The sequence below is a fragment of the Nyctereutes procyonoides genome, unplaced genomic scaffold (genome assembly GCF_905146905.1).
Source record: "Nyctereutes procyonoides isolate TBG_1078 unplaced genomic scaffold, NYPRO_anot_genome, whole genome shotgun sequence".
Taxonomy (NCBI): domain Eukaryota; kingdom Metazoa; phylum Chordata; class Mammalia; order Carnivora; family Canidae; genus Nyctereutes; species Nyctereutes procyonoides.
The window spans coordinates 37413454-37438457 of record NW_026575024.1 but is presented as its reverse complement, the minus strand read 5'-3'; the positions used below and the strand labels follow the sequence as shown (position 1 = coordinate 37438457).

The following is a 25004-nucleotide window of genomic DNA, read 5'->3' as shown; positions in this document are numbered from 1 at the left end:
AATGCTGACACAGTGAGGAAATCATTAGGTGCATAAGGGAATCAATGTGTCTTGGCATAAGCAGTTTGGCAACGTGCCTCAGGAACCATAAAAGAGTTCAACTCTGCCCCAGGAATTCTGCTATAAACCTAGCCTAAGCAAGTCTAAGACACCAAGACTTTCAGGCATAGGCATTTATTCTAGCACTGCCTGTGAGTCCGCTCTTACTTGAGCCTACCTCCTTTGCCGGACTCTGTTGAAGGCTGTCTTCATTCGGTTCATTACATCTTTCCAAAACTCTATTGTTGCAGACACCATTATTATTATTATTACCCTGATTCCACGGATAAAGCAAACACAATCAAAGAACTAGTAGAATTTGGAACCAGCATTTAGTGCCAAATTTTCAACCACTAAAAATGAAAATATATCAAACAACAGAAAACTACTCAAACCTTGGTATATCAATCATTAAAAAATCTTACATTCAGTGGCGCCTGGGTGGCTCAGCTGGTTAAACATCTGCCTTTAGTTCAGGTCAGGATCTCTGGGTCCTGGGATCAAGACCCACATTAGGCTCTCTGCTCAGCAGGGAGTCAGTCAGCTTCTCCCTCTCTAGCAACCTCTATGCCTCTCCCCTCCCCCTTAAAATAAAAAGCAAAATTTAAAAAAAAAATCTTACAAAGATTTAAAAGTGTAGAAAACGTCTATGGTATATTAAATGAAAGCACAGTATTTAAAACTACAAATGAAACTAAAATTGCCAATTTTGTTTAAAAATATTCAGATAAATAAAAAGGGACAAGGGGAAGCACACCATCTCATGAATAGTTTATTTCTGATGATGTGATTGTGATTTCTTTGATCATTCCCTAAATATCTACAACAAGGGAGGATATTTTATTTTAAAATGTTTAGAAACCATAGAAACAACAGATCCTTTCAAATGTATGTTTGAAGGCTTCGTTTTGAAACATGATGGAAAAAAGATTAGGTGAGAGGTTACTATCTTAGCAGCAGAGCACTGCTGTTGAACTACAGCATCCATCAACTGAGAGGGATTTCCATCATTTTCTCAGAGTAAAATGGGAAAAAAAAATCCTTTCAGAATTTGCTTGATAGTCCAGCTACTGCATACTTAATTAGCACCCAAGATAGGTGATAGCTGCAAGAGAAAAACCTCTTCAACTCCCAATGCATGCTTAGAATCCCTGGTCTACTAAAAACATTTTGGAATTGATGGACTGAATTCTGATTATTATTTACACAATAAAGTTTGAAAAGTTTCGAAAAGGAAAAAAGCCTAAGACACGGAAACAATATACTTCTGTACTTTGTTCAGAACTGTTTTAACAGTTCCTTGCAAGGCAAACTGGATTTAGATGGCTATAGAATTCCTGTTCTGAGCATAACCATGAACATTTAAAAAAATTATCTTTGTGTGCCAGGAAAGGGAAAGAGTGGGTGAATCTGTAGACAAACTATGCCTTAAAGTAGAACACTACAAGCGTTTAACTTTTTGTAAAGAATCAAATCAAGGCAAAGCACCTTCAAGGAATAAAACAATTTTAAGGGATCCCTGGGTGGCTCAGCGGTTCAGGGCCTGCCTTTGACCCAGGGTGTGATCCTGGAGACCCGGGATCAGGTCCCAGGTCGGGCTCCCGGTGCATGGAGCCTGCTTCTCCCTCTGCCTGTGTCTCTGCCTCTCTCTCTCTCTCTATCAAATAAATAAATAAAATCTTAAAAAAAAAAATGTAAAGACTGATAATGACTTTGGCGGGGGGGGGGGGGTGCCCACAAACTGCCACAAGATTATTGCATGGCTGTAAGATTCTATTTCACTTAGAAAATTTCTGAAATATAAGAGCTCTTAGGACTTTGAAGAATATATACAATTCTTAAGTTTGTGTGCCCCCCCCCAAAGGAAAACGGTTTCAAAAAATATCGTTTCCACCACAGTTTGAAACTTTGTTAAACAAGTTCTCGGTGCAACGACTGGAAGAATGAATAGTCCTCATAGCTGCTGGCAGCATCACCCCATACAACAGCATTAATAATTCTGTAATTACTTAGAAAGAAAAACTGGAACTAGTATGAGATCACCCTTACCTGAGCTGAGGCCAAGAACTGAAAAGGGTGATTCAAATTCTTCAGAAGAGTCCCACTCCGAATCCCAAAGGTAGGAGGACCCGCCCACTTCCCCTGGAGTAATCGTTGCCATGGGAACCCGCAGTAACCCTTCCGAGCCAGTACAGCCTGGGGGAGGGGAGTCCTCCCAGAGGTTGGGGGATGGTTAAAAGAAGGGGATGGGGAGAGGGAAAAGAAAAGGGGGTTGGGGGGTGAGGCTAAAAGACCACGAAAACTGCTCCGCTGGGACAGGGGTTAGAGGAGGGCTGAGTAACCCCAAAGGAAACCCAAAAACATGAGTGAGAACAATAACCTAGACGCTAGAGTCCCATTATAGTCAAGTCTAAATTCGAACCATTAGCCGCCTCCCTCCCTCCCTCCCTCCCTCCCTCCCTCCCTCCGGGGTGGGAAACAGACTACCCTTTGTCAGTTCCCGTCTATGGGAAATGAAGCTTGACTTTTATCTCCATCAGAAACTGAATGCTACTTGGTAAAATCGAAATCTTGACTTCCTTACATTAAATCACAGGTCCCCAAACTCTGCTGCAAACTGGAAACACCCAGGGATCTGTACAGTGTGTCTAACTGGTCTGGGGTGCTAGTGCAGCTTAGGCTTTTAAGACTCTCCGGTCTGGTTCTCTTCCGCAGCCGATTTTGGGAACTACTGCAGTCCGCGATTTGGTGAGGTGCTAGAGTATTTTCTAAAAAAAAAGAAAAAAGAAAAAAGAAAAGAAAAGAAAAAAAAAGAGAAAGGAAATAAAGCACAGTTGTCTTCCTTTGTCTTTTTAAGGCTAATGACAGAATTAGCTGGCTCTCTCCAAGCACACACAGGACAATAGGCTTCGCGACAAATAGGAATCCCGGGCGTGCTCTCACAATACTTTCTTGGAGATAAGAAGACCAGGCAGCAGGACCCTTTTCTTCCCGAGATGGCGAACATCCTTCCCGCCCTAACACCAAACTTACACTCCTACTTCAAGAGCGAAGGGCCCCCGAATGGTGCCTGGGCTTGGAAGGCCGAGCTCCAGGACCAGGGGAAAGCCAAGCCCAGCAAGCCCATCCTCACTCGACCGGGCGGGAGGGGCGGCTGTGGGTCCCCGGAGCCCGAACCCGGGCCCCGCTGGCAGCGCCCCAGTAAAGTTACTCAGGCAAGTTCGCTGCCGTCTGCACGCGCCTTCCCGGCCCCGGGGCGCGGCCCCCGCCACCTGCGCGGCGCCCGGGCCCCCGGCCGCGCCCCCTCCCGGACCTCGCGCCTCCGCGGCCGCGCACTGGGCGGGCGGCCGGCTGCACCCGCCTCGCCCCGCCCCGGCGCCCCTCGGCCGCAGCGGCCCTGCCCCCCGCCCCGGCGCCCCGGCGCCCGGACCCCGTCGGGAAGCCCGCCCCAGGCGGAGCATCCCGGCGGCCCCGCAGCCCCGTCCCGGCCCCGCCGCGCTCGGCACCCTCGGCCCGCGGTCCGGAGCGCGCCCCTGGCCGGCGGGCCGGTGCTGCGCACGCGCGGAGGCGCCCGCCAGCTCCCCCGCGGCGCCCTCACTCACCGTCCGCGCTCTTCGTCACCTCCGGCGTCGCCGCAGCCTGCGCCGCCCGCCGCCCGCCGCCCGCCGCCCGGGTCCGGCGCCCACTCCGCAGGCCCCGGCCCGGGCACTCGGGGATGCAGCGCCCGGCGGGCTCGGCGGGCACCCGCACGCAGGGCACGCTCCGCGGGGCCGCGCCAAGCAGGCCGCGCGCCCGGGGCCGGAGGGGGCGGGGCCAGGCGGGCCGCGCGCGCGCGGGCCGGAGGGGGCGGGGCCAGGCGGGCCGCGCGCCCCGAAGGCCGCCTAGGATTCGGGCATGCGCAGTGCCCGTCCCTTCCTAGAGTCCGGCTGCGGGCTGGCCCCTGACCCTAGACCCGGGAGCGCGAGTGAGGTGGGGGCGAGGCCTAGGGTTCCCCGTCCCTGAGAGGCAGCTTCAGCCTTGTTCCACAGACCGCAGGTTTTCTTTCCCTCGTGTCTCGCTCCTTCAATCACTGTGTCCGACATTTATTGAGCACCTACTTTAGCAGAGCCTTTGTTCAGGATCCAGGGCGTTCTCCAGTAATGGGAAACCATTGGCTTGAGAGTCCTCTCCTGCGCGGGCTGCATCCTTCTCCTGGAACAGATAAGGGGAGTGAGTGCCCTGCGGTCGTAAGCGGTCTGGGGAAGGAGAGTTGCTGCGGGGCTGGGTTGATGCCGAGAACCTCACTGAGAACCCTGGAAGAGTAAGAACTGGCGTCAGAAGTTCACCTGGAGAGGAAGGTCAACAGGAAGGAATAAGCTGCAAAAACCAAAAAGTATGCACGCACCAACTCTACGGGGACAAGTTTAGCTTGAGTGTATATTGTTCATAGTGAAGGGCAAAAACGATGGCTGGAAGGGTAGTTGAAGCTCATCTGGAAGTTATTTTTAATGCTCAACCTCAAAATTTTACCTTTTTTCAGTTCTTGATTAAAAAGCGTTACAGACGGGGGTGGGGGGTGGGGTTGGGCTGGGCAGTGTTGGTAGGCTCTTGATTAAATGCAGAATTTAGAAATACAAAGACTAGAGGCGTACAATATTTGTTTTCTGGCTGGAAGTGGTAGAGTCTTAAACTCCAGTGTTGGCATCAGGAATGGAAAGCATGGAAAAGTTTTCAAGGATTGTGAAGGATAGGAGAATTCTTTAGCTTTTGTCACTGCGTTTTTGAGTGTGCAGAGCTGTTTATAGTAACAGATTCCAACTTCATTGGATCAGATCATCATCTATGGTAAGCATTTATTAGTGGATGAACTAGACCTCTAAAATACAAAGCTACGGGGGATCCCTGGGTGGCTCAGCGGTTTAGCGCTTGCCTTCGGCTCAGGGCGTGATCCTGGAGTCCCGGGATCGAGTCCCGCATCCGGCTCCCGGTGCATGGAGCCTGCTTTTCCCTCTGCCTCTCTCTCTCTCCCTCTCTATGTCTATCATGAACAAATAAATAAGATCTCTTTAAAAAAATAAATAAATAAAATAAAATACAGAGCTAAATGTCTCTTTTAAGAGCCCTGATAGAATTTACTTACTTCTACTCAATTGAGAAACTTAAATTTGAGACATTATATGTGTGTCTATATGTGTATGTATATATGTAAAGACAAATGGCCTTTGGAAAACAAACAAAAAAAAAAAAACCCAAATGTTGTATAACAGACTGTCTGATACTGTGCAAATTACTAATTTCTCTGAGTCTTACTGTGCTCATCTGTAATATGGATTCATGATAGTTAATTTTAATGTGTCAATTGGGCTATGCCAAAGCCCTCAGGACATTTCATCAAACATATTCTAGATATTTCCATGAAGGTATCTTTTCAAGGTAAGATTAACATTTAAATCTGTGGACTTTGAGTGAAGCAGATTGCCTTCCATAATGTGGGTGGGCCTCATATAATCAGTTGAAGGCCCTAAGAGAAAAAGACTGATTTCCCCTGAGTAAGAAGTAATTCATTCTGCCTTTGGACTTGAGGTACAATTCTTTGGATCTCCAGTGTGCCGGCCCACCCTCCAGATTTTGGACTCTCCAGCTTCCAAAATCATGTGAGTCAATTCTTTAAAATGAATCTCTAAGTTTCTCTTTTGATAGGTAGGTAGGTAGATTGACAGATGTTGGTTCTTTTTTTCTGGAGGACACTGATTGATATACCTTGCAAGTTGATGAAGGTCACATAAGTTGATTACCTTCTGAATTTGAAAAACAGATTCTAATTTGTAAGTTGTGAGGTTATGAAAAATTAAAAGTAGGTAAACAGGCAGCGTACTTTAGGGTGTGAATGAATGGCAACTACTATTACTTGTGGATGAATAGCAGAGGCAAAACCAAAAGAGGAGAAAAGGTAAAATACTGGTACTTTAAAAATATTTTCTCAGTTCAGTGGGTAATCATATTAGATTTAATAAAAAAATTTAAGTGGTAACAGAAAATTTTGGTCTTCCTAACTTGGACATACTATAAAAGCGATACATATGAATATTTTAATTATTTGCAAATAAATTCCAAATGAGCTATTAAGTAAAATAGGCTTTAGCTCTACTTTTCTTTTATGTTATTTAAGAGAGAGAGCCTGGGCTTGTGCATGCACGGAAGTGGGTAGGGGAAGTAGTAGAGAAGTCTTAAGCAGACTCCATGCTCAGTTTAGAACCCAACTGGGGCTCCATTTCATGACCCTGAGATCATGACTGAGCTGAAATCAAGAGTCAGATGCTTCATTGACTGTGCCACGCAGGTACCCTTTAGCTGTGTTTTAAAACACCAAACTTGCAAAGCAGGGATACGAATTCACATTTGTATATTTTATTCCAATTTAAGCATCAATGCAATTCACTTTACTTGCTACCTGAAAGGGGAAATGTAAGAAGAAGTTACTTTTGAGATAATTCCCAGTCTCAGTAAGTGCATGATACAGCACTCTATATTTATTGAATTCCTTCTGGGGCAGGTCCATAGCTTTTGGGAACATGCAAAAAATGGACAAAATGTTCCATTAAATCTACAAATATTCCACTTACTATGTACTAGGCAAGATTCTTGCCCTCAGGGAATTTATCAAAGAGCCTAAAAAAAAAAAAAAAAGAATAATGATACTTGTAATTTAAGGTATGGTGTGACAAGCTCCTTTGGAGGGATATGGATGTTCAGGAACTTGATGGGGGAATACTCACTCTCCTCAAACTGCCTCCACTGTGGCATCCAGCTTTGCACAGTTTGGTGTGAGACAAAGGGTTAGAGCAGCAAGCATCTTTTAAAACTGTTTGGAGCAAAGTTGATAAACATCAAATAAAAGAACATTCCACTGACTCACTTGCTTCAGAGTTTATAGGATAAAGTCAGAGATGGCTGGGTAGGAAAGACCTTTACCACTCATTCAGATGTAAAAGCTCCTTTTCTCTTTGTTTTCTCTTTATTGTCAAGGCTGTTGTTTTGTTTAAAGGAGAATTTAACTTTAGAGTTAAAAAAAAGACCCAAAACAACAGAGATAAATTTTCCCTGACCTAATGGAGATTTATGAGGAAAATACTTAAAAACTAAAATGAAAATAACAAAAGGTAAGGGTTTGGGTTCATAAAAAGACAAGGAATGATTGAGTTGGAAACCATTACACAGGAGGACAAAGATGACCATCATGTTTGTCCTGTAACCAGTGCTGTCATAATGTTACCTCCTTTTTCCTTTTGGCTGAGAACGAAATATTCCACCATGTGTGAGAGTAAACCAACTCCAGGATTTACAAAAGCAAGTGATTTGGGGAAAATACCAAGCATTTTAGCAACCATTAAGTACTCAGGATATTTTATTTTGAGAATTTGTGAATATATTCATTTCAGGAGCTTTGCCATGGTGAATGTGAAGTAAATTAATCTGGGATTAAAGAAAACCCTATACTAGAAAAGGAAGAGTTTTAATAAAAATTGGGAGGAATGGCCTCCAGCCATGAATGTTAATTATCATCTGATGAATAATAATGATGATAATAGGAGATGTGAAATAAGTTAAAATACATCCTGGGCCAGAATTTTTTTTTTTTTTTTTTTAATTACAGACCCTGGAATGTTGCCTTGAAAATTTAACCAGTGTGTAGCATTAAATGTTTTAAAATTAGACTTAAAACACAATGAGCTCTGCACTATTCATATGTAGCACTCTCCATGATTTTTTTAGTAATGCTATTCAAATGAATTCAGTTTGCTCAGTAACGTAAGTAGAATGTTGATCACCCAGTAGAGAGAATGGCAGTATAAATGTTTCTTCCTATAAGCATATTTGATCATGAAAAATCAAAATTTAATAACATGGCACAATATTGGTTATTCTTTACAGGATTTACCTTTATTTTTGAATATTAAACTTTCTATCAGGATGGCATTTAAAATATTGGGTATAATCATAAAAACTAAATGCATATAAATTATTTTGCATTAAGCAATGATAAAACTGGTGCAACAAATCCAGTGTTGGGTTACAGAGGGTTTTTCCTTTGAAAATGGAACTCATGGGGAGCCCTGGTGGCTCAGAGGTTTAGCACCGTCTTCAGCCCAGGGTGTGACCCTGGAGACCCGGGATCGAGTCCCACGGCGGGCTCCCTGCATGGAGCCTGCTTCTCCCTCTGCCTGTGTCTCTGCCCCTCTCTCTGTCTCTCTCTCTGTCTCTCTCTGTCTCTCTCTCTCTCTGTGTGTGTGTCTCTCATGAATAAATAAAATCTTTAAAAAAAAAAAAAAGAAAATGGAACTCCTACAGAGCATTATATCCAGTTTTATAGAATGTAAACACATACTTCATTAAGCAAGGTTTTGTAAAGTCATACGAATATGAAAATAATTATTTCTGTACCTTATGTTCTATTTTACTGGGACAGCCTTGGTCTCAGTACTAGGTGAGATTTCTTGGATAGTGGCACTTCTGTGTTTGTGTTCTGCATATTTTACTTTGTGTTTATTTAGCAAAGGTCCTGGTAGAGAAATCACCTCTGACAGTGGGGTCATAAAACCTTTCTATAATGCCTACATTTATTTGATATGTTTAACTCTTGTGTCCAATATCCTATTGCAAGTATAAAACTAATCCACATTCATGACAAATGTTTCCCATGTTGTTTTCTATTCCAGTGATTACTGACCATCTGTACCTAATATACTGGCTATATCTAGTATTTCTCAGTGACAACACACTCTAAGACTTAGTGGCTTTAAAACAACAACCTTTGTTTTTTCCGTCAAGTCTGTGGGTCTGCTATGCTGTTCTATGTCTGGGCCAGGCTTGGCTAATCTTGTTTGAGCTCTCTCAAGCATCCACATTTAGCTGGTGGGTGGCCAGAGGCTGGTTGGTCTAGGATGGTCTCAACTAGATCAACTCAGTTCTGCTCTTTGGGGTCTCATATTTTATGTAGTGCAGATTTGTTCTCAGAGCAGTGGTGGCCCTTCAGAGATGGTGTAAAAATACACAAACATATTTTCAAGCCTCTGATCAGATCAAGTTGACACTTTTACTGGCCAAAGGAAGCCACATGGGCAAACCCAGAGTCAGTGCAGAAGGGCACTACCAGAGTGTGGATACAGATCTTACTGCATTCAGTCTGCCATGTCTAGTGTTTTATTTAATTAGTCCTATCATGTTTTATTCTGTTCATTTCCACTTGTTCTTACACTATAATGGTTTTTTTAATCTATCTTGGCTGCAGTGTTGAATATTTCTACCTGTTGTAAATGAAATCTTTCTTTCTCTAAGTTTAATTAGTATCTGTCCTTTTGAACCTTTCCTTGTGGTTTAGCCATTTTTACACTCTTAAAGCCTTTTTAAAAATTTGAATTGTATGGATAAACAATGAAAATAAATATGATCTTTGATCAACTAAATGATCAATAAACAGATGCAGTGTGCTTAAAAAACTTCATCCATTATCTTGGGTTTAAAAAAGGTTTTAAATGCTATATATTTTGTCAAAATTCTAAATCTGATTTCAGAAAGATTAAACAAGTAAATGTTCATGTGCATATAATATTGATAAATATTTCCTGCTGCTTCAATGTCCACTTAACATTATAATTCACACGTGCATTGTTCACTACATTTCTTTACAATAGATAGCTCAGTTTATCATGTAAAACCATTCGCCAGTTCATCGTATAAAACCATTTCTGGTTAAATTTTGAGGAAGATACACTGATGAGTTATATATGGAGAGATTTATAAACCCACACATGAAATAAAAGCCATTGTATTTTATCAATTGGGTATATGACTAAGCTATGTTTTAAGAAATAGAACAAGGGACGCCTGGGTGGCTCAGCGGTTGAGCGCCTGCCTTTGGCTCGAGGTGTGATCCTGGATTCCCGGGTTCAAGTCCCACATCAGGCTCCCTGCATGAAGCCTGCTTCTCTGTCTGCCTGTGTCTCTGCCTCTCTCTCTCTCTCATGAATAAATAAGTAAAATATTTAAAAAAAAAAAAAAGAAAAGAAATAGAACAAGTACATTTCCATCTGTGGGGTTACATTTGGTGGAGATTCAGAGTCTTATGGAAATCTTTCTTTTTCCCTATAAACAGGCGTTATAAATCGTTTGTTACTAGATTATAACCTTATAAGAGTAAATTACAGTTCATAGAGCTTTGAATTACCATGCAACATTTTGTGCTTACATGAGTAAATGGCAAAAAATAGACTAAGGAAACACCACATACTTATGCTGTTTGCCCTTTTTAAAAGGGTTATTACTGTGTAACTCCCCATAAAGCTGGAGAACATATTCTTTCTGATTAAGTAACTTGGACTAGGGGAGCCTTACAGATTCTAATTCTCCCAAGGTTAGCTTTGTGGATTTGGAATATTCTGGAATCTAATGTGACAGGTAAAGCTGTATCTCACCAGACCCACTTGCTCTGATTTTCCTTAGAACCAAACCTCCAAACAAGATTCAAGTGCAAGTAGTTTATTTGGAGGTGATCCAAGGAAGCACTGGTGGCGAAGTGGGAAAGTAAAACAATGAAGGGGAGGCAGCCAAGTTACAGGCTGGAGTTTAGTCATGCAGGGAAAACTCGGGGAGCCAACACAGAGCACATGCCTCAGGGATATTCCAGTCAAGGGTCCAGGGAACTGGGTTCATTATCCACTAATTCCCATTCATCAAGGGACAAGAGAGCTGGAATCATTACCCATCCATCTAGTCTTTCAGAGATTGAGGACTGCTACCAGGGAAACTATTCCCTGAACTTTGATTTAGCCCTTGCTCATAAACTGAAGATGTTTCTGTAGCTAGAAAAAAAGTCAAAGAATATCAGTTGCTGGCAATTATAAGCCAGGCATCTTGCACCAGTAAGTGTAAGGAAATAAGAGCAGGGCAGAACCAGTTTGCACCAGGTACAAAGGGACACAAAGTGCCATCATGCAGTCCCTTCCCAGGCAGACCTGAATATTATCTTCATTTCCTTCAGTGATTGCCTCTTTTTCCATGTTTTCTTATTCTCTGTGATGCTCTCAGAATTCAATACTCTCAATAAAGTTGTGTTCTAAAAATACACATACTAGGAGCGCCTGGGTGGTTCAGTCCCAGTTGAGCATCTGACTCTTGGTTTCAGCTCAGGTCTCAGAATTATCAGATGGAGCCCTGTCCCTGCCTCCACACTCAGCAAGGAGTCTGTGGGAGATTCTCTCTCCCACCCTCTCAAATAAGTAAATCAATAATTTTTTTAAAAAAGAGCTATGAATCAGACAGTGACCCACTATGGTGCACAGGACAGACAACATGAGTTTGCCAAACCACCAGGCTGTTTGCACACCCTTGATGCCAGGCACCATATATCTGAGACTTCTTCTAGAAAGTTTGGAAGAGGGGATCCCTGGGTGGCTCAGCAGTTTAGCGCCTGCCTTTGGCCCAGGGTGTGATCCTGGAGTCCCGGGATCAAGTCCCACGTCGGGCTCCCTGCATGGAGCCTGCTTGTCTCTGTCTCTGTCTCTGTCTCTCTCTCTCTCTCTCTCTCTGTCTATCATGAATAAATAAAAAGTCTTTAAAAAAATAGAAAGTTTGGAGAACTTGTATAAAGGTGTTGGCATCTTGGAGAAACCTGAAGACTAAACTGTTAGCAGATATCTATCTGGAGAACACTGGAGGAATATTTACCCCCCACTTCCCTCCTTGGAGATATTTGGCAGGGGCTGGAGACATCTTTGGTTGTTACCACTTAGAGGGGAGGGGACTGTTGGCATCAGGCGGTTAGAGGTGAGGGATGCTGCTAAACATCTTACAATGTACAGAACAGCATCCTTCCACCGCGCAAGGAATTAGCCATACTAAAAGTTCAGTGGTGACACTGTTCAGACACTCTGGTCTAGAGAGACAGCTTCAATGAGAAAGGAAGAAGCTATAGGTCATGCCTTCCAATGTCCTCTTTTAATCTTTACTCCCAGGTTTTACTCTGACAAAGTTTCCATTGATTTCGAAAGGTATTGCTAAGCATGTTGGGAGGCATTGAAGGGAAGCTCATTTTGTTTCATGAAATTTTACTAAATTGAATAAGGGAGTAGCAATCTGACCTTTTAAAATGTTTTCAGATGCTGAGTGCAGGATTGAAATGCTAAATCCAGAGAACCAACTATTAGTGATTAGTAGTGCTATGGCAAAAAGGGCAGTTTTCTTTTGACAAACCAAGTGATGAAGGACGGAAAGATACTGACACTCAGTGATTAATTTCTGGAAATGTAGTTGAACGAATCAAATTATGTATCATTTGATGCCATTAAATTTGAGTTCCCACATTATATGTGGACCTTTTGCTTTTCAAACATCCTCAGTGTGTGAAACTGAACGTGCCATTTACAAGCTATCATGTAATTTTCTGTTTTCTGAAACAAAAGCAACAATCTGGGTACATTAAAGACCATTATATAATTGAGAAACCTGCTTTTTAAAACTTGATCCAAAACACTTAAAATTACTATCATTTGTCAAAGGGAATTATTTTTTAACAGTGAAAAATCACTTGAAAATTAAAATTAAAATCCCCTTTTGCTTTGTTCCAACAAGAATACCATCCATGTGTACACATTTTTACAGTTTACACAGTTTCTTTTCATGCCCGCTAACTCACTTGATTTTCAAATCAACCTTATGAACAGAACAGATGCCATTTTCCCCATTTGTAAATGAGGACGCTACAACTCAGAGATGGTAATTTACTGACTGAGCTAGGAAGACAGAGTATCCACTATTTATTAAAAAAAGACCCCCCCCCAAAAAATAAAAAAGGCCCAAATTTTAATCATTAATTTGACTTGATGTTTAATATTGAGATTTAAAATTTTTATTAAAGCAGTACACATAAAAAAGCATACAAATCACTAGTATGAAACTCAGTGAATTTTCCCAACTTAAAAACGTCTGTGTAACCATCACTCAAACCCTCATCACAAAAGCCTATTTCATGCATCTTATAGACACTACTACCCATTTCCCCCACAATAACACTATCCTTTGTTCTGACAGCATTCATTTATTTTGCCCGTTTTGAACTTTATAGACCTAGAATCATGGGCATGTATCTTTTAGGTCTTCTTTTTCTCAATATTAAGTGTGTGAGCTCCATCCAGTTTATTAAGTGTGGTTATAGGTTGTTAATTCTCATCATTGTATCATATCCTGTGTGTGAATATTTCAAAGTTTAGTCATCCATATGATCATTGATGAGCATTTGGTCATTTCTATTGTTTTCCTATTATAAATAGTGATGCTATGAACTTCCTTATACTTGTCTTTTGATGAACATAGATAAATGTTTTTGTTGGACACTTATATGTAGAATTGCTGGGTCAGAGGATTTGCATACACTCAACTCTAGTACACATCACCCAACAGTGGTTGTACAAATTATACTCCCCCCAGCGTAGTTTGAGAATTCTTGTCATTTTTTATTCTTGCCAAAATTCACATAATTTGTCTTTTTCATCAAATTCATTCTTTTAGGTGCAGTATCACATCATGGAGATACTAAATTTTAATTTTAATTTTAATAGTTGAAACCTGAACCTCTTGGTATCACTAGCCTGTAGGTTTAAACATTGATTTTAACCCTGAAATTTGCTTTGTTGTCACTTGTCCCCAACTACATAAATACAAGGCATTAATATCCACTTCAGAGCCACACAATTATTTTCAATTGTCCATTCAGCCCACAGGGACTGTCTTCTGGATTTTTGTTTCTGACCATTTATTAGTGTTTGGTACCCATGAGGTGTGTGGCAAGTGGTTTCATCAGTCCCATGGATGCCAAGCCCCTTAAGAGGGATTAAAATCCCAGGAGGGATTTTGCCCAGTACTTTAGATGCTACCAAAATCCAGGGCAACTGAAGAGCTATGTTCCATTCTGTTTTCCCTCCGCAAGAGGGAGGGACTATTATAGTTCCACTATAAAAGTCTTTGTTATCTGAGCTTCATAGCATTATCTCTGCCTCTGCTTCCAGCCCCTTGCATTGATCCAACTGGCCAAATCCCATCCAAATTCCACATTCCAACCAATGTCTCATGTCCTGCCTCTCTCTCTCTCTCTCTCTCTCTCTCTCTCTCTCTTTCTGGGGTCATTATACTTGATAGCCAGAGAGAGCTTGGAAAAAACATCCCCCACTGACCTCCACCCATCCCTTCATCCTTCCTATTTCTGACCCAGAAATTTACATATATAGTTTCCATCTAATGAGTGCCCTCATGTAACAACAGTTCACCAGTCACAACTGGTCTTCAGATAACAATTTAGCTTAGGTTGGGATAATGTGCAAAAAAAGTATTTTCTCTTGGGGCACCTGGGTGGTGCACTCGGTTAAGAATCCTATTCTTGCTTTCAGCTCAGGTCATGATCTCAAGATTGTGAGATTGAGCCTTGCAATAGACTTTGCTTTCAGTGTGGAATCTGCTTGAGATTCTATCTCCCTCTCTCTCTCTCTGCCCCTCCCACTTATGTTCTTTCTCCCTAAAATAAATCAATAAATCTTAAATTATTTTTTCTCATTAAAAATTTTTTTCTCCTAAGAAGGAAACTTTGGAAGTCAGAAAATCACAAGCCATTCATGACATAAGTATCTGTACACTCTGATAAGTTACAGAACTCCTCAGAGTGAATGACACGTAGTAAATGAAGAGAAATCTGTACTCTTTAGTTAGATATGTGCAACCTTCAATACCCAGGTCCCTAATGTCTTATAGTATTACCAATGTCTGTAAAGAGTGAGAATATTTTGTTCTTTATCTTATCTAGTTTTATTTTTTTTTATTTTTATTTATTTATGATAGTCACATAGAATGAGAGAGAGAAAGGCAGAGACACAGGCAGAGGGAGAAGCAGGCTCCATGCACCGGGAGCCCGACGTGGGACTCGATCCCGGGTCTCCAGGATCGCGCCCTGGGCCAAAGGCAGGCGCCAAACCGCTGTGCCACCCAGGGATCCCTTATCTAGTTTTAATTTTAATTTTATTAACTGGGTTAATTATCACAATAATGCTTTCTACAACACCACTTCCAAATTCAGTGGCTTAAAACAGTAAGCACGTAGTTAGTTAATGAGTCTGAGGACTGCAGTTTAGTCTGGGCTGAGCTGGGCAGTTTAGCCTTGGCTGGGTTCACTCATGTCCCTAAGTTGTTAGCTGAATATATAGCCATGTTTTGGATGACTGATATGACTGTTCTCTGCTCTAGGTGTTTTCCTCCTTCCTCTGGGACCAACAGGCTAGCCTGGGCAGGTGCTTTCCCTGGAGATGACAGACAGAAAGAGCAAGAAAGCCAAATTGTGCATGGACTTTTCAAACCTTGGCCAGTATTATGTTTGCTGACATCCCATTGACCAAAGCAAATCATGTAGTAAGAGCTAGCGTCTGTGTGCAAGATACTGCAGAGTTTGGTAGCCAAACACTTGGGTACAGGAAAGAATGAGGGAGTAAGCTATGTTTGCAGTCTGTCACACAAAGTATATGTAGACAAATCACTTAATCTTTCTTTTTTAAAAAAAAAAATGTGTTTATTTATTCATGAGAGACACACAGAGAGAGAGGCAGAGACATAGGCAGAGGGAGAAGAAAGCTCCCTGTGGGGAGTCTGAGATGTGGGACATGATCCCAGCTCCCTGGCATCACGACCTGAGCCAAAGGCAGCTGCTCAGCCACTGAGCCACCCAGGTGCCCTCATTTAATCTTTCTAAGCCTCAGTTCTGTTGTCAATAAATTGGAGATGATCATAACCTACAAACCTCCCCTCAGATATTTCTAATTTAAAATATGACAAATAGCTTACAAACACTTATATGCTTCAAAAACTATTCAGTGATGTATACATGAGAGATGCCATAATTATTGTGTACATTTTTCTCTTATTATATTTACATAGTGGCTTTAGTAATTGGCATAAGTTGACCCTAAGCAGAATTCCGAGGTGGGTTAACGTGGCTTTCAGTGCCTCTAGCCCTGACAAAAGAAGTGGCCTCATTTTTATTAAGCCTTCTGGGGGCTTCCATTACAAAAGTCTGACCATTTTTAGGAAGCACCCAATGAGTGGATGAATATATGAATGAACAAAAGATGTTTTCAAGGAAATGACTAGTCTTGAGAAAGCTTTGTCCTTTTTTACATTCAGTTGAAATGAGTTGAGTGCCTTCCCTGTGCACACCTCCCTTGTCAGTAACAAGTGTCAGGGATGCAAAGAAAAATGGAAACAGCTACCCCCCTTGGAGGAGTTCACAGTCTTGGGGTGAGAAACACTTCCAAACGAGTTTTATACCAATGTGAGGAATACTCTATTGGAGGTACATGCCAGATGAAATGAGGTCTTTTAGAGAAATGAGGGTCAGTTTCAGAGAAGGCTCTTTGGAGCTGAGAGGAATGAGTGGGAGTTACCTCAGACAGAAGGTATGCATTCCAGGCCAAGGAAACAGCCTATGTAAAGAAAGTCTGAAAGAGATAACATGTTTGGACATTTATAACAGGATCATAGGTGGAATGGGGAATGAAGTTAGACAGGTAGGCAGGTGTTAGAGCATCCCTGAAGGGCCTTTTATGTTATCCCAAGCATTCTCATTTTGTAGGGAAAGGAGGGCACTTGAAGAATTTAAAGGAGAGTGGTAGGTTCAGAATTTAGTATTAGAAAGATCACAGTGGTGGGGAGGACAATAGGGGTGATATTGCAAGAGTCCAAGTAAGAGATGACCTAGTCCTGATCCTGGGCCACAGAGGGAGGGTTGAAGAGAGAAGGAAGGATATGATAGAAAGTCACGAATGTTAATGGGAAATTGTGATGGACTTGATGGATGAAAAGGATTTACCCACCCACAGTAGGAGCATGAAGAGTATTCAGTCAGACTCTGTGTGAATGAATAAGTCAATGATTGGCACTTACTGAGCACTTACTTTGGGTGGGTGCAGGAACTGGTTGGTCACTGTGGTGCATCTAAAAAGATGAGGAAGATACAGACCTCTGACAATTAGTGAACAGGTAGCTGTAGTAAGTCACAGAATTAAAAACAACAACAACAACAACAAAACTTCTATCAAGGAACATTTCAAGATAGGGATGAATGACACTGATTAGTCAGCTTTTCTTTTAAGGAGCTGGTAGGTATCATTCTAAGCTTGAATTGTTCATGTCTCTATTCTTTGCCTTAATAGACTCTATTCCTTTAATGGAAAACCAGCTAAGTACCTTTCATTCTCTCTTTCTAATGTTTGAAAATGAGTAATACTCAAAAGTTGAGTTCTTCTAGAATCTTTACCAAAAGCAGCTGAGCTAGCACAGCCCTATCTTTGCTAGGTGACGGTTGTTTTGAAAGACATGTAAGTAAGTAAATTTACTTACCAGCCCTGGACCACCACCGAGCAGACGCCAAAGCCCTTACCAGCTCTGTGACAGACCCCAGGGTATGTGCTGGGGAGGCCGGGACGCTGGGTATCTGTATGTCAATCAGTGCAATTGTTTTCTTCCCCTGGGTTGGGGGTCAGGAGGCGAGCGGCCTGGTGGTGAGTCTCCAGGGCTGTGGAGCAGACTGGAGGGGCCCAGCCCAGCCGGGAGGCAGCAGCCCCTCACCCCCGGGGGAAGTTGCCAGCAAGAACTGATGTGTGACTTCCTGGACGTTAATGCCATTAAAACCAACATTGTTGCCCGGAAAAAAAAAAAAAAAAAGTAAGATAAGTAAGTAAATTTACTTACTTATCTAAGACATATATTTTGAGAATTTTATTGTTAGCCAAGTCAATTCTGAAGCAAACCATTTACAGTTAGAGTAGAATATAACCCTTCTCAGAGGACATTGAAATTTGCCCACAAAATACTGAGAGTGACTTCAGACAGATTATACACTTTTCTTAGAGTAAAGTGGACTGGAATTAGTGGGGATGGTAAATGAAAGGACTAGGTTTCTCAGCTACAAAGCAGATCACACTGGCACCAAGTCAGATAAGTACTTCCATTAGGACTGTGGAAAATTCAGTGGAAATCTATGTAACCCCTAAATGGTGCATTAACTCACAGTATTTCAGCATTAGGTTATCTATTTGGACAGGTAGTCCAAAAGAACTTAACAGAACAATATTAAAGAAAAAAATCATTCCCTGAAATAAAATGTCTGAAAAGAGTGATAAAATTATTTGCTGCCCCTTTCAAGTATAATGGATATGCTAATCAGAATCCATAATAAGTTTTCATTTCTTTGTTCTAGTAATATAAATTTATAAGGAATTCAAGATTGATTTACTTTTTTGAGCAAAAGGTAGGCAGGCAATACAAATAAAGAAGGTGAGCTAGAGACTATGAAATTTGCCCCTTTGTAAAGGAAAGCCCCTTTCTATAGTTGCCATGTGGGAATGAGAGGTCTCATGCTATCAGGCCTTCTGAGGATTCAGAAAAAAAATTGGAAATTTGAACACTTCCAGTATTAAAGTTTTGTCAATTATTTAAAAACTACCATGCTCATACCAAGCCTCATAGATAGCAAGGACATCATTTCACAACAGAATAAACTATGAACTTATTGCTTAATTTTGCAGTTGTTATTATATTAACATTTATAATTTAATGTTTTGATATTGAAATAAGTTTGAGGGGCACCTGGCTGGCTCAGTCTATGGAGCACATGACTCTTGATCTCAGGGTTCTGTGTTCAAGGCCCACATTGGGTGTGGAGATTACTTTAGAATATATTTTTTTTAAAGACGGAAGTTTAATTTCTTGCTTTATTTTAACTTGTGCTTATTTTTTCCACATGCGTATTCATTCTCAGTGTTATGTTTATATTTCTGATATACAACCCATCGTTTAACCAATATTTGTTAATCCCTGCTCTGTTTTCTGGGAATTTCAATGTTAGAAGCATCTCTTACATGCAAAGATGTCCATACAAAGACCACTACAACATCTAATCATCTCTAGCCAAAAGCCAATAATAAGAGCAATAAACAGACTATAAAACTTATATTCTATCTGTGCAGCCTGTTTTCTGGTCTTTGAAGACAGAAGTAACATTGTTATACAACAGTTAGTCTTTGGAGAACTACAGAAAAAGCCTATTTGAATATGGCTATCTCTAAATTCTCTGACAAAAAAATTTATACTTCCTAATGTAAAATAGAAATTTGCCATAATCTCTTATTTTGCTTCAGTACAGATTTAATTCATTTCAATAATCCAGTTAAAAAAAAAGAAGCATAGGATTATTTTACTTACTGGAGCAAAGATTAGGAAGATTAAAAATAGCTACTTTTGATTTGGAGTCTGACTATGGGTTCTCTGTCGCTCTAACAGGAAGGATTTTTTTCTTCACAGATTTTATTTATTTATTCATGAGTGACACAGAGAGAGAGGTAGAGACACAGCCAGAGGGAGAAGCAGGCTCCATGCAAGGAGCCCGATGTGGGACTCTAGGGAACGCTATCTGAGCCAAAGGCAGACGCTCAACCACTGAGCCACCAGGTGCCCCAAGGAAGGGTAAATTGATGTAACTTTCAGAAACTCAGTTCAGTAATATGTTACCAAATTAAAAAATGTAAACACCTACCCTTACTTTGTTTTAGAAATTCTACCCTCAGGAAGCACATTGTTGACTCTTCCTAATTGTAAAGCAAAGGCAACAATTTATGTTTTTCTTTTAAAGATTTTATTTATTTATTTGAGAGAGAGAAAGAGCATGAGCAGGGGTGGGGGAAGCATGAGCCAAGGGCAGGGGAAGCAGGGAGGGCAGACGGAGAGGGAGAAGCAGACTCCCCAGTGAGCAGGAAGCCAGACATGGGGCTCAATGTGGGGCTCCATCCCAGGACTCTGGGATCATGATCTGAGCTGAAGGCAGATGCTTAATGGACTGAATCACCCAGGCACCCCAACAATTTATGTTTTTTTTTAATAGGAAATAATTGTATGAATGTTGAAACGGCCACTCAGTGGAATATTTTACATTCACTAAATGTGAAATGGTGTATATTTTTATGTGTTGACATGGAAATAATATATGTGAAGCAAAAATTAGGATCCAAAATGTTTCCATTATGGTACCATTTTTAAAAATATTTTATTTATTTATTCATGAGAGACACACAGAGAAAGAAGCAGAGACATGGGCAGAGGGAGAAGCAGGCTCCATGCAGGGAGCCTAAAGTGGGACTGGATCCTGGGATAACACCCTGAGCCGAAGGCAAACGCTCAACCGCTGAGCCACCCAGGTGTCCCTATGGTACCATTTTTGTTAAAAGTACATGTATAATATAAAATTGAGATAGAGAAGAACAGAGAAAGAATGAATAAATGAGGGAGATACAGGCAGTCCTTGCCTTGCATGGTGGTGTGGAACTGTACAACCAACAGTGCAAGCTGTTACTCTCTGTTACATGTGTCTACAAAACTTAAAAAATAGTAAAGTTTAATTCACCAATATAAAACATTAGAAGCAAAAAAAAATAAAAAATAAAAAATAAAACATTAGAAGCATTCGATTTTATTTTATTTTTTTATTTCTTAATAAAAAAATTATCAAGAGTAGCTTAAATAGTGCTTGCCTTCTTATTATTATATAACTTATGGAGCAAACAAACATTGCCATGCCTTGGTGAATTATCATATTCCTGTTCTAAATTTTTAAAGAATTTTTTATTTATTTGAGAGAGAGAAAGAGATCACACATGCATGAACGGGGGTGGGGAGAGGAACAGAGGAAGAAGGAGAAGGAGACGCAGGCTCCTCCACAGGAACCTGATGCGAGGCTCCATCCCAAATCCTCAAGATCATGACCTGAGCAGAAGGCAGTTGCTTAACTGACTGAGCCACCCATTACCCCTGTCATACTCCTTTTTTAGTTTGGGTCATCTTCTAGCACTTTCTCCTTTACACTGTTCAGTGCTGAAATATCTCTGAGAGGTTTTTTAATGGAAAGATTTTTGCTGACATCACTTCCTCTGGCACATCTTCCATCTTTTCATCACAACTACACTCCTTATTTATGTCTGTACGTTTGTGTTCACTAAGTTCCTCTCCAATAGCAGCAGTGTCAAATGTGCTGAATATCAGCTATTTCTTTTATAACTCTATTTATATTTTGTTTGAATTTAACCTTTGATGTGAACACTTTTTGGGATTTTTTTGGCTGAACTTTATGTTGGCCAATTTCCTCTTTCAATTACTGATTTTTCTAAAATGTCACATTGATTTATTCCTAGGAAAAAAGGAGGTAACATAGCTACAAGTTTTGCTGTCTGTGTCAATAGACTAACAATATGCAATGGACAATCACTGACAGACTTCCAAAGAATGCTGTTGGTTACCAATCTTGATTGATGTGTATCTGGTATTTGTGAAGTGCCTAGTGGACCAAACAATTAGAAACAAAGCTTGTACTTTATACAATTACTCACAGTTAGTATGGCTTTAGAGACTGAAATTTGAACCATTTTGTTGGCCATTGAGTTATAATTGAACCACGGTAACAGAGTTTTACCTATTATCACCTGCAAATCAAGGACTGCATTAAAAAAAACATGAAAAAGGGGCACCTTGGTGGCTCAGTCGGTTAAGTGTCTGCCTTCAACTCCAGTCTTAATCCTGGGGTCCTGCGATGGAGCCTGTATTGAGCTCCCTGCTCTAGGGGGAGCCTGCTTCTCCCTATCCCACTGCTTGTTGCTTCCCTGCTTGTACTCTCTCTGTGTCAAATAAATAAAATCTTAAGAAAAAAAAGCATGGAAGAGCATGCAACAAAATGTTAAGAATGAGTAGTGGTCTCTGGATCTTCTATCTGCAGATTTTTTTTTCTTATTCAAAAAAGTCCTATGTGTATTCTAAATTTTCCTGCAATTAATAGATATTATTTGTAAAACACAAAAGTAAACATCATTGAGAAAAAATGTAATTTTTTTACTCCTATAGAATCCAATTATGTTTTGATGTTAATCAAAATTAATTTGATTCAGATAACTTGAGGATAGTTCAGTTAATAAAAAGTTTTAAAATTATTCTTTTAAATTTCTTCCCTCTGAAATTGGTTTTCATTTGAATGAATAAATTTGATTAATTTAGAGGCACCTGGGTGGTTCAGCGGCTGACTGTCTGCCTTCAGCTCAGGGCATGATACTGGTCCGGGGATCGAGTCCCACATCGGGCTCCCTGCGAGGAGCCTGACTATGTCTCTGCCTCTCTCTGTGTATCTCATGAATAAATAAATAAAATCTTTTTTAAAAATTTGACTAATTTGAGAAAATACTCTATTACAATATTTAGTATTTCTTTCCAAGGATATTGATATATCTCTCCATTTATACTTGTCTGTTTTTTACCATTTAGCATGTTTTATAGTGTTTTTCATAAAGGTCCTTCATATATTGTGTCTATTTGTACTTAGATGTATTTTTCCAAATGTACTGTGAATGGAAGTTTTTTTTTTCACTAGATTTTTGAAATAGCATAGCTATTGATTTTGTATTTTTAATCATTTATGTTGTCATCATATTGAACTCTTGTCAATAAAATTTAGAAGTATGATAGACATATATTTGTTATGTCAGTCAACAATCATGATCTGCTATATGATGGGTGAACTTCCAGTGTTGCATTTATAAGGTTTATATTTCAATTATGTGCAGAATCCTGTTGTTCTTTTTCACTTAAGTATTCTTCTCTCCTACATCATTAACTTTTCTCTCCTTACTGGATAATTCCCTTAATCATTCAAACATCCTGTAATTTCATCTGTTAAAAATAAAGTAAAATAAACCCTTTGACATCATATGTTCCCCCCATTTGCCATCTGATTTCTTGTATCCTCTTTAAAGTAAAATTAATGGAAGGAATAGTCTCTACTTGCTGACTCTCTCCTTGTGCAGAAAAGAATTAATGTAGCAGGTCTGCTTTTAAAAGGCCTGCTTAAAGGGAACTTGAATTTTGGGAGAGTTCTAGCATCTAGTAATTACAAGAATGGCTGACTCAGGAATCATAAAGATAAAATGTAATATATCAGACATATTTTAAGTTAACAAGAAAAAATTTAGATATTCCTTTACAATTTAAAAATCTGTGTTGTGATATGATCAAATTTAATTTACTATATATATGTATATAAAAGTGGCTGACTGTGTCTAAACTGTTTGCATAAACAATGTGGCTTATGCTCAACAGCTGCTTTTACTCTGAGGGTCAGGAATTTTGGTACATGTCAGGCAGAGTCTGCTTACATGACCAGCTTCCAGTAAAAACTTTGAATTTTGTGTCTCTCATGAACTTCTCTGGTTAGCACAGCTTAACTCATGTTGTCACAACTTGGAGTATTAAGCATGGTCTTTGTAACTCCACTGGGAGAGGACCCTTGGAAGCTTGTGCCTGGTTTCTCCCAGACATCACCCCTTGCACCTTTTCCCTTTGCTGATCGATTCTGTTTTGTATCTTCACTGTGGTAACTCAAAGATGTGCATACAACTCTATGCTGAGTTCTGTGAGTTCTCCCAGCAAATTGTCAAACCCGGGGAGATCTTGAATACTCTCTGTCACTATCTTCACTCCTATTTTCTTTTGAACCCTCTCCATTAAGATTTTCCTTCCAGTGTCTCTGTGGGATCCACTGGTTGTACAGTCCAGAGGTCATTTCTACCTCTCAGCAGCTTTTGGATCAAGCCATTGTTTTCTTCCTTTTGAAACTTTCTTTCCTTGGTTTCTAGGACTGGCCACAGGCTTGGTTCTCCTCCCACTTCATTGGCTTGTCCTTTTCATTCTCCTTTGCTAGCTAGATATTGTTCTGCTTCCTACATTTTAGAATAAAGGGGACTTTGAAAATACCAGTGTTGTTAGCATGACGGAAAGGGGAGTATCTAACTCTGATGATTCAAGGGACAAAGCAGAAGTTAGAGGCAGTGTAAAGAAAGAGTAGACAATTTTTCCACAAAATTTTACTATAAAAGGGAATAAAACTGAAGTGCTACCTGAAGGGAGAGAAGGGGGCTAAGAACGAGGTTTTAAAGTGGGAGAAACAATGCATTTGAATGCTGAAAAGAATGATTCAATAGAAGGGGGAAAAGGATACATGGTATAAAATGAAAATAATGAGCACCCTGTGAACAAGCAGAGTGTTTACCTTGAACAGGAGCAGGAGAAAGGTCATCCATAATTAATACAAACGCAGGATATGTGGGCTCCTTTACTTCTATATTTGTTGATAAGATAGGAACTCAAAAGAGTGCTTCAGGGTCCTTCAACTTTGTTACTCAAAGAAGTGAGTTTATGTGTTGGAGATTAAGGAGCAAGGAGCTATAATGGAAGAAGAATAAGCTCTAGAACTTGATGATGGATAAAACATGGGGAGTGAGGGTTGCATAGATTCCCATTGACTTTCCTTGCTCTTTATAGAGATTTTTTTTCCAAACTTATATATATATATATATATATATATATATATATATATATATTCTTTTTAAGATTTTTTTTTATTTATTAGAGAAAGGGGGGAGAGAGAGGGAGAGAGAGAGAGAGGCAGAGACACAGGCAGAGGGAGAAACAGGCTCCATGCAGGGAGTCTGACATGGGACTCGATCCAGGGTCTCCAGGATCATGCCCTGGGCTGAAGGCGGCGCTAAACCACTGAGTCACCCAGGCTGCCCTTTTTTCCAAACTTGATGTCAGTGGGATCTGCTTTGTTTCCAATCAATCTGCTAATGTTAATTTATTAATCTCACTAATATCAGTTTAATTTTCTTTAGGATTGCTGGTGTGCCATCTGCCTGGCAGTATACGAAATGTTTTGGGGGCAATTTCAGTGCACTCTGAGAAGCATTAGGCACTTCTACTTTTACTGTATATAATTTGATTTATAACTAACTTGGCTAAGGCAACATTCTCAAAGACTTTAGAGTTTGAGGGGATTTGGAGATATCGGAGTAGGCACAATAGGGAGG

At 40.5% G+C, this 25004-nt stretch overlaps 1 protein-coding gene across 6 annotated transcripts in view; it reads right to left on the bottom strand.

The window, feature by feature from the left end:
- BTBD3 (BTB domain containing 3) overlaps window positions 1-3781 on the bottom strand; it is a 32821-nt gene extending 29040 nt beyond the window's left edge. Inside the window, exons 1-2 of one of the 6 annotated variants that reach the window (XM_055346101.1) lie at window positions 3642-3778; window positions 2624-2807 (exon numbers count right to left, since the gene is read on the bottom strand). Coding sequence is in view for 1 of the 6 variants with exons in the window: in XM_055346076.1 (XP_055202051.1) it covers window positions 2089-2200 (112 nt within the window). In the remaining 5 variants the exon portion in view is untranslated. Of the gene's footprint in view, window positions 1-2088; window positions 2413-2526; window positions 2808-3072; window positions 3307-3641 lie in introns of those variants that run through there. The other 5 variants (XM_055346108.1, XM_055346091.1, XM_055346147.1 and 2 more) reach the window with 5 other exon arrangements.
- Window positions 3782-25004: the final 21223 nt, after the last annotated feature.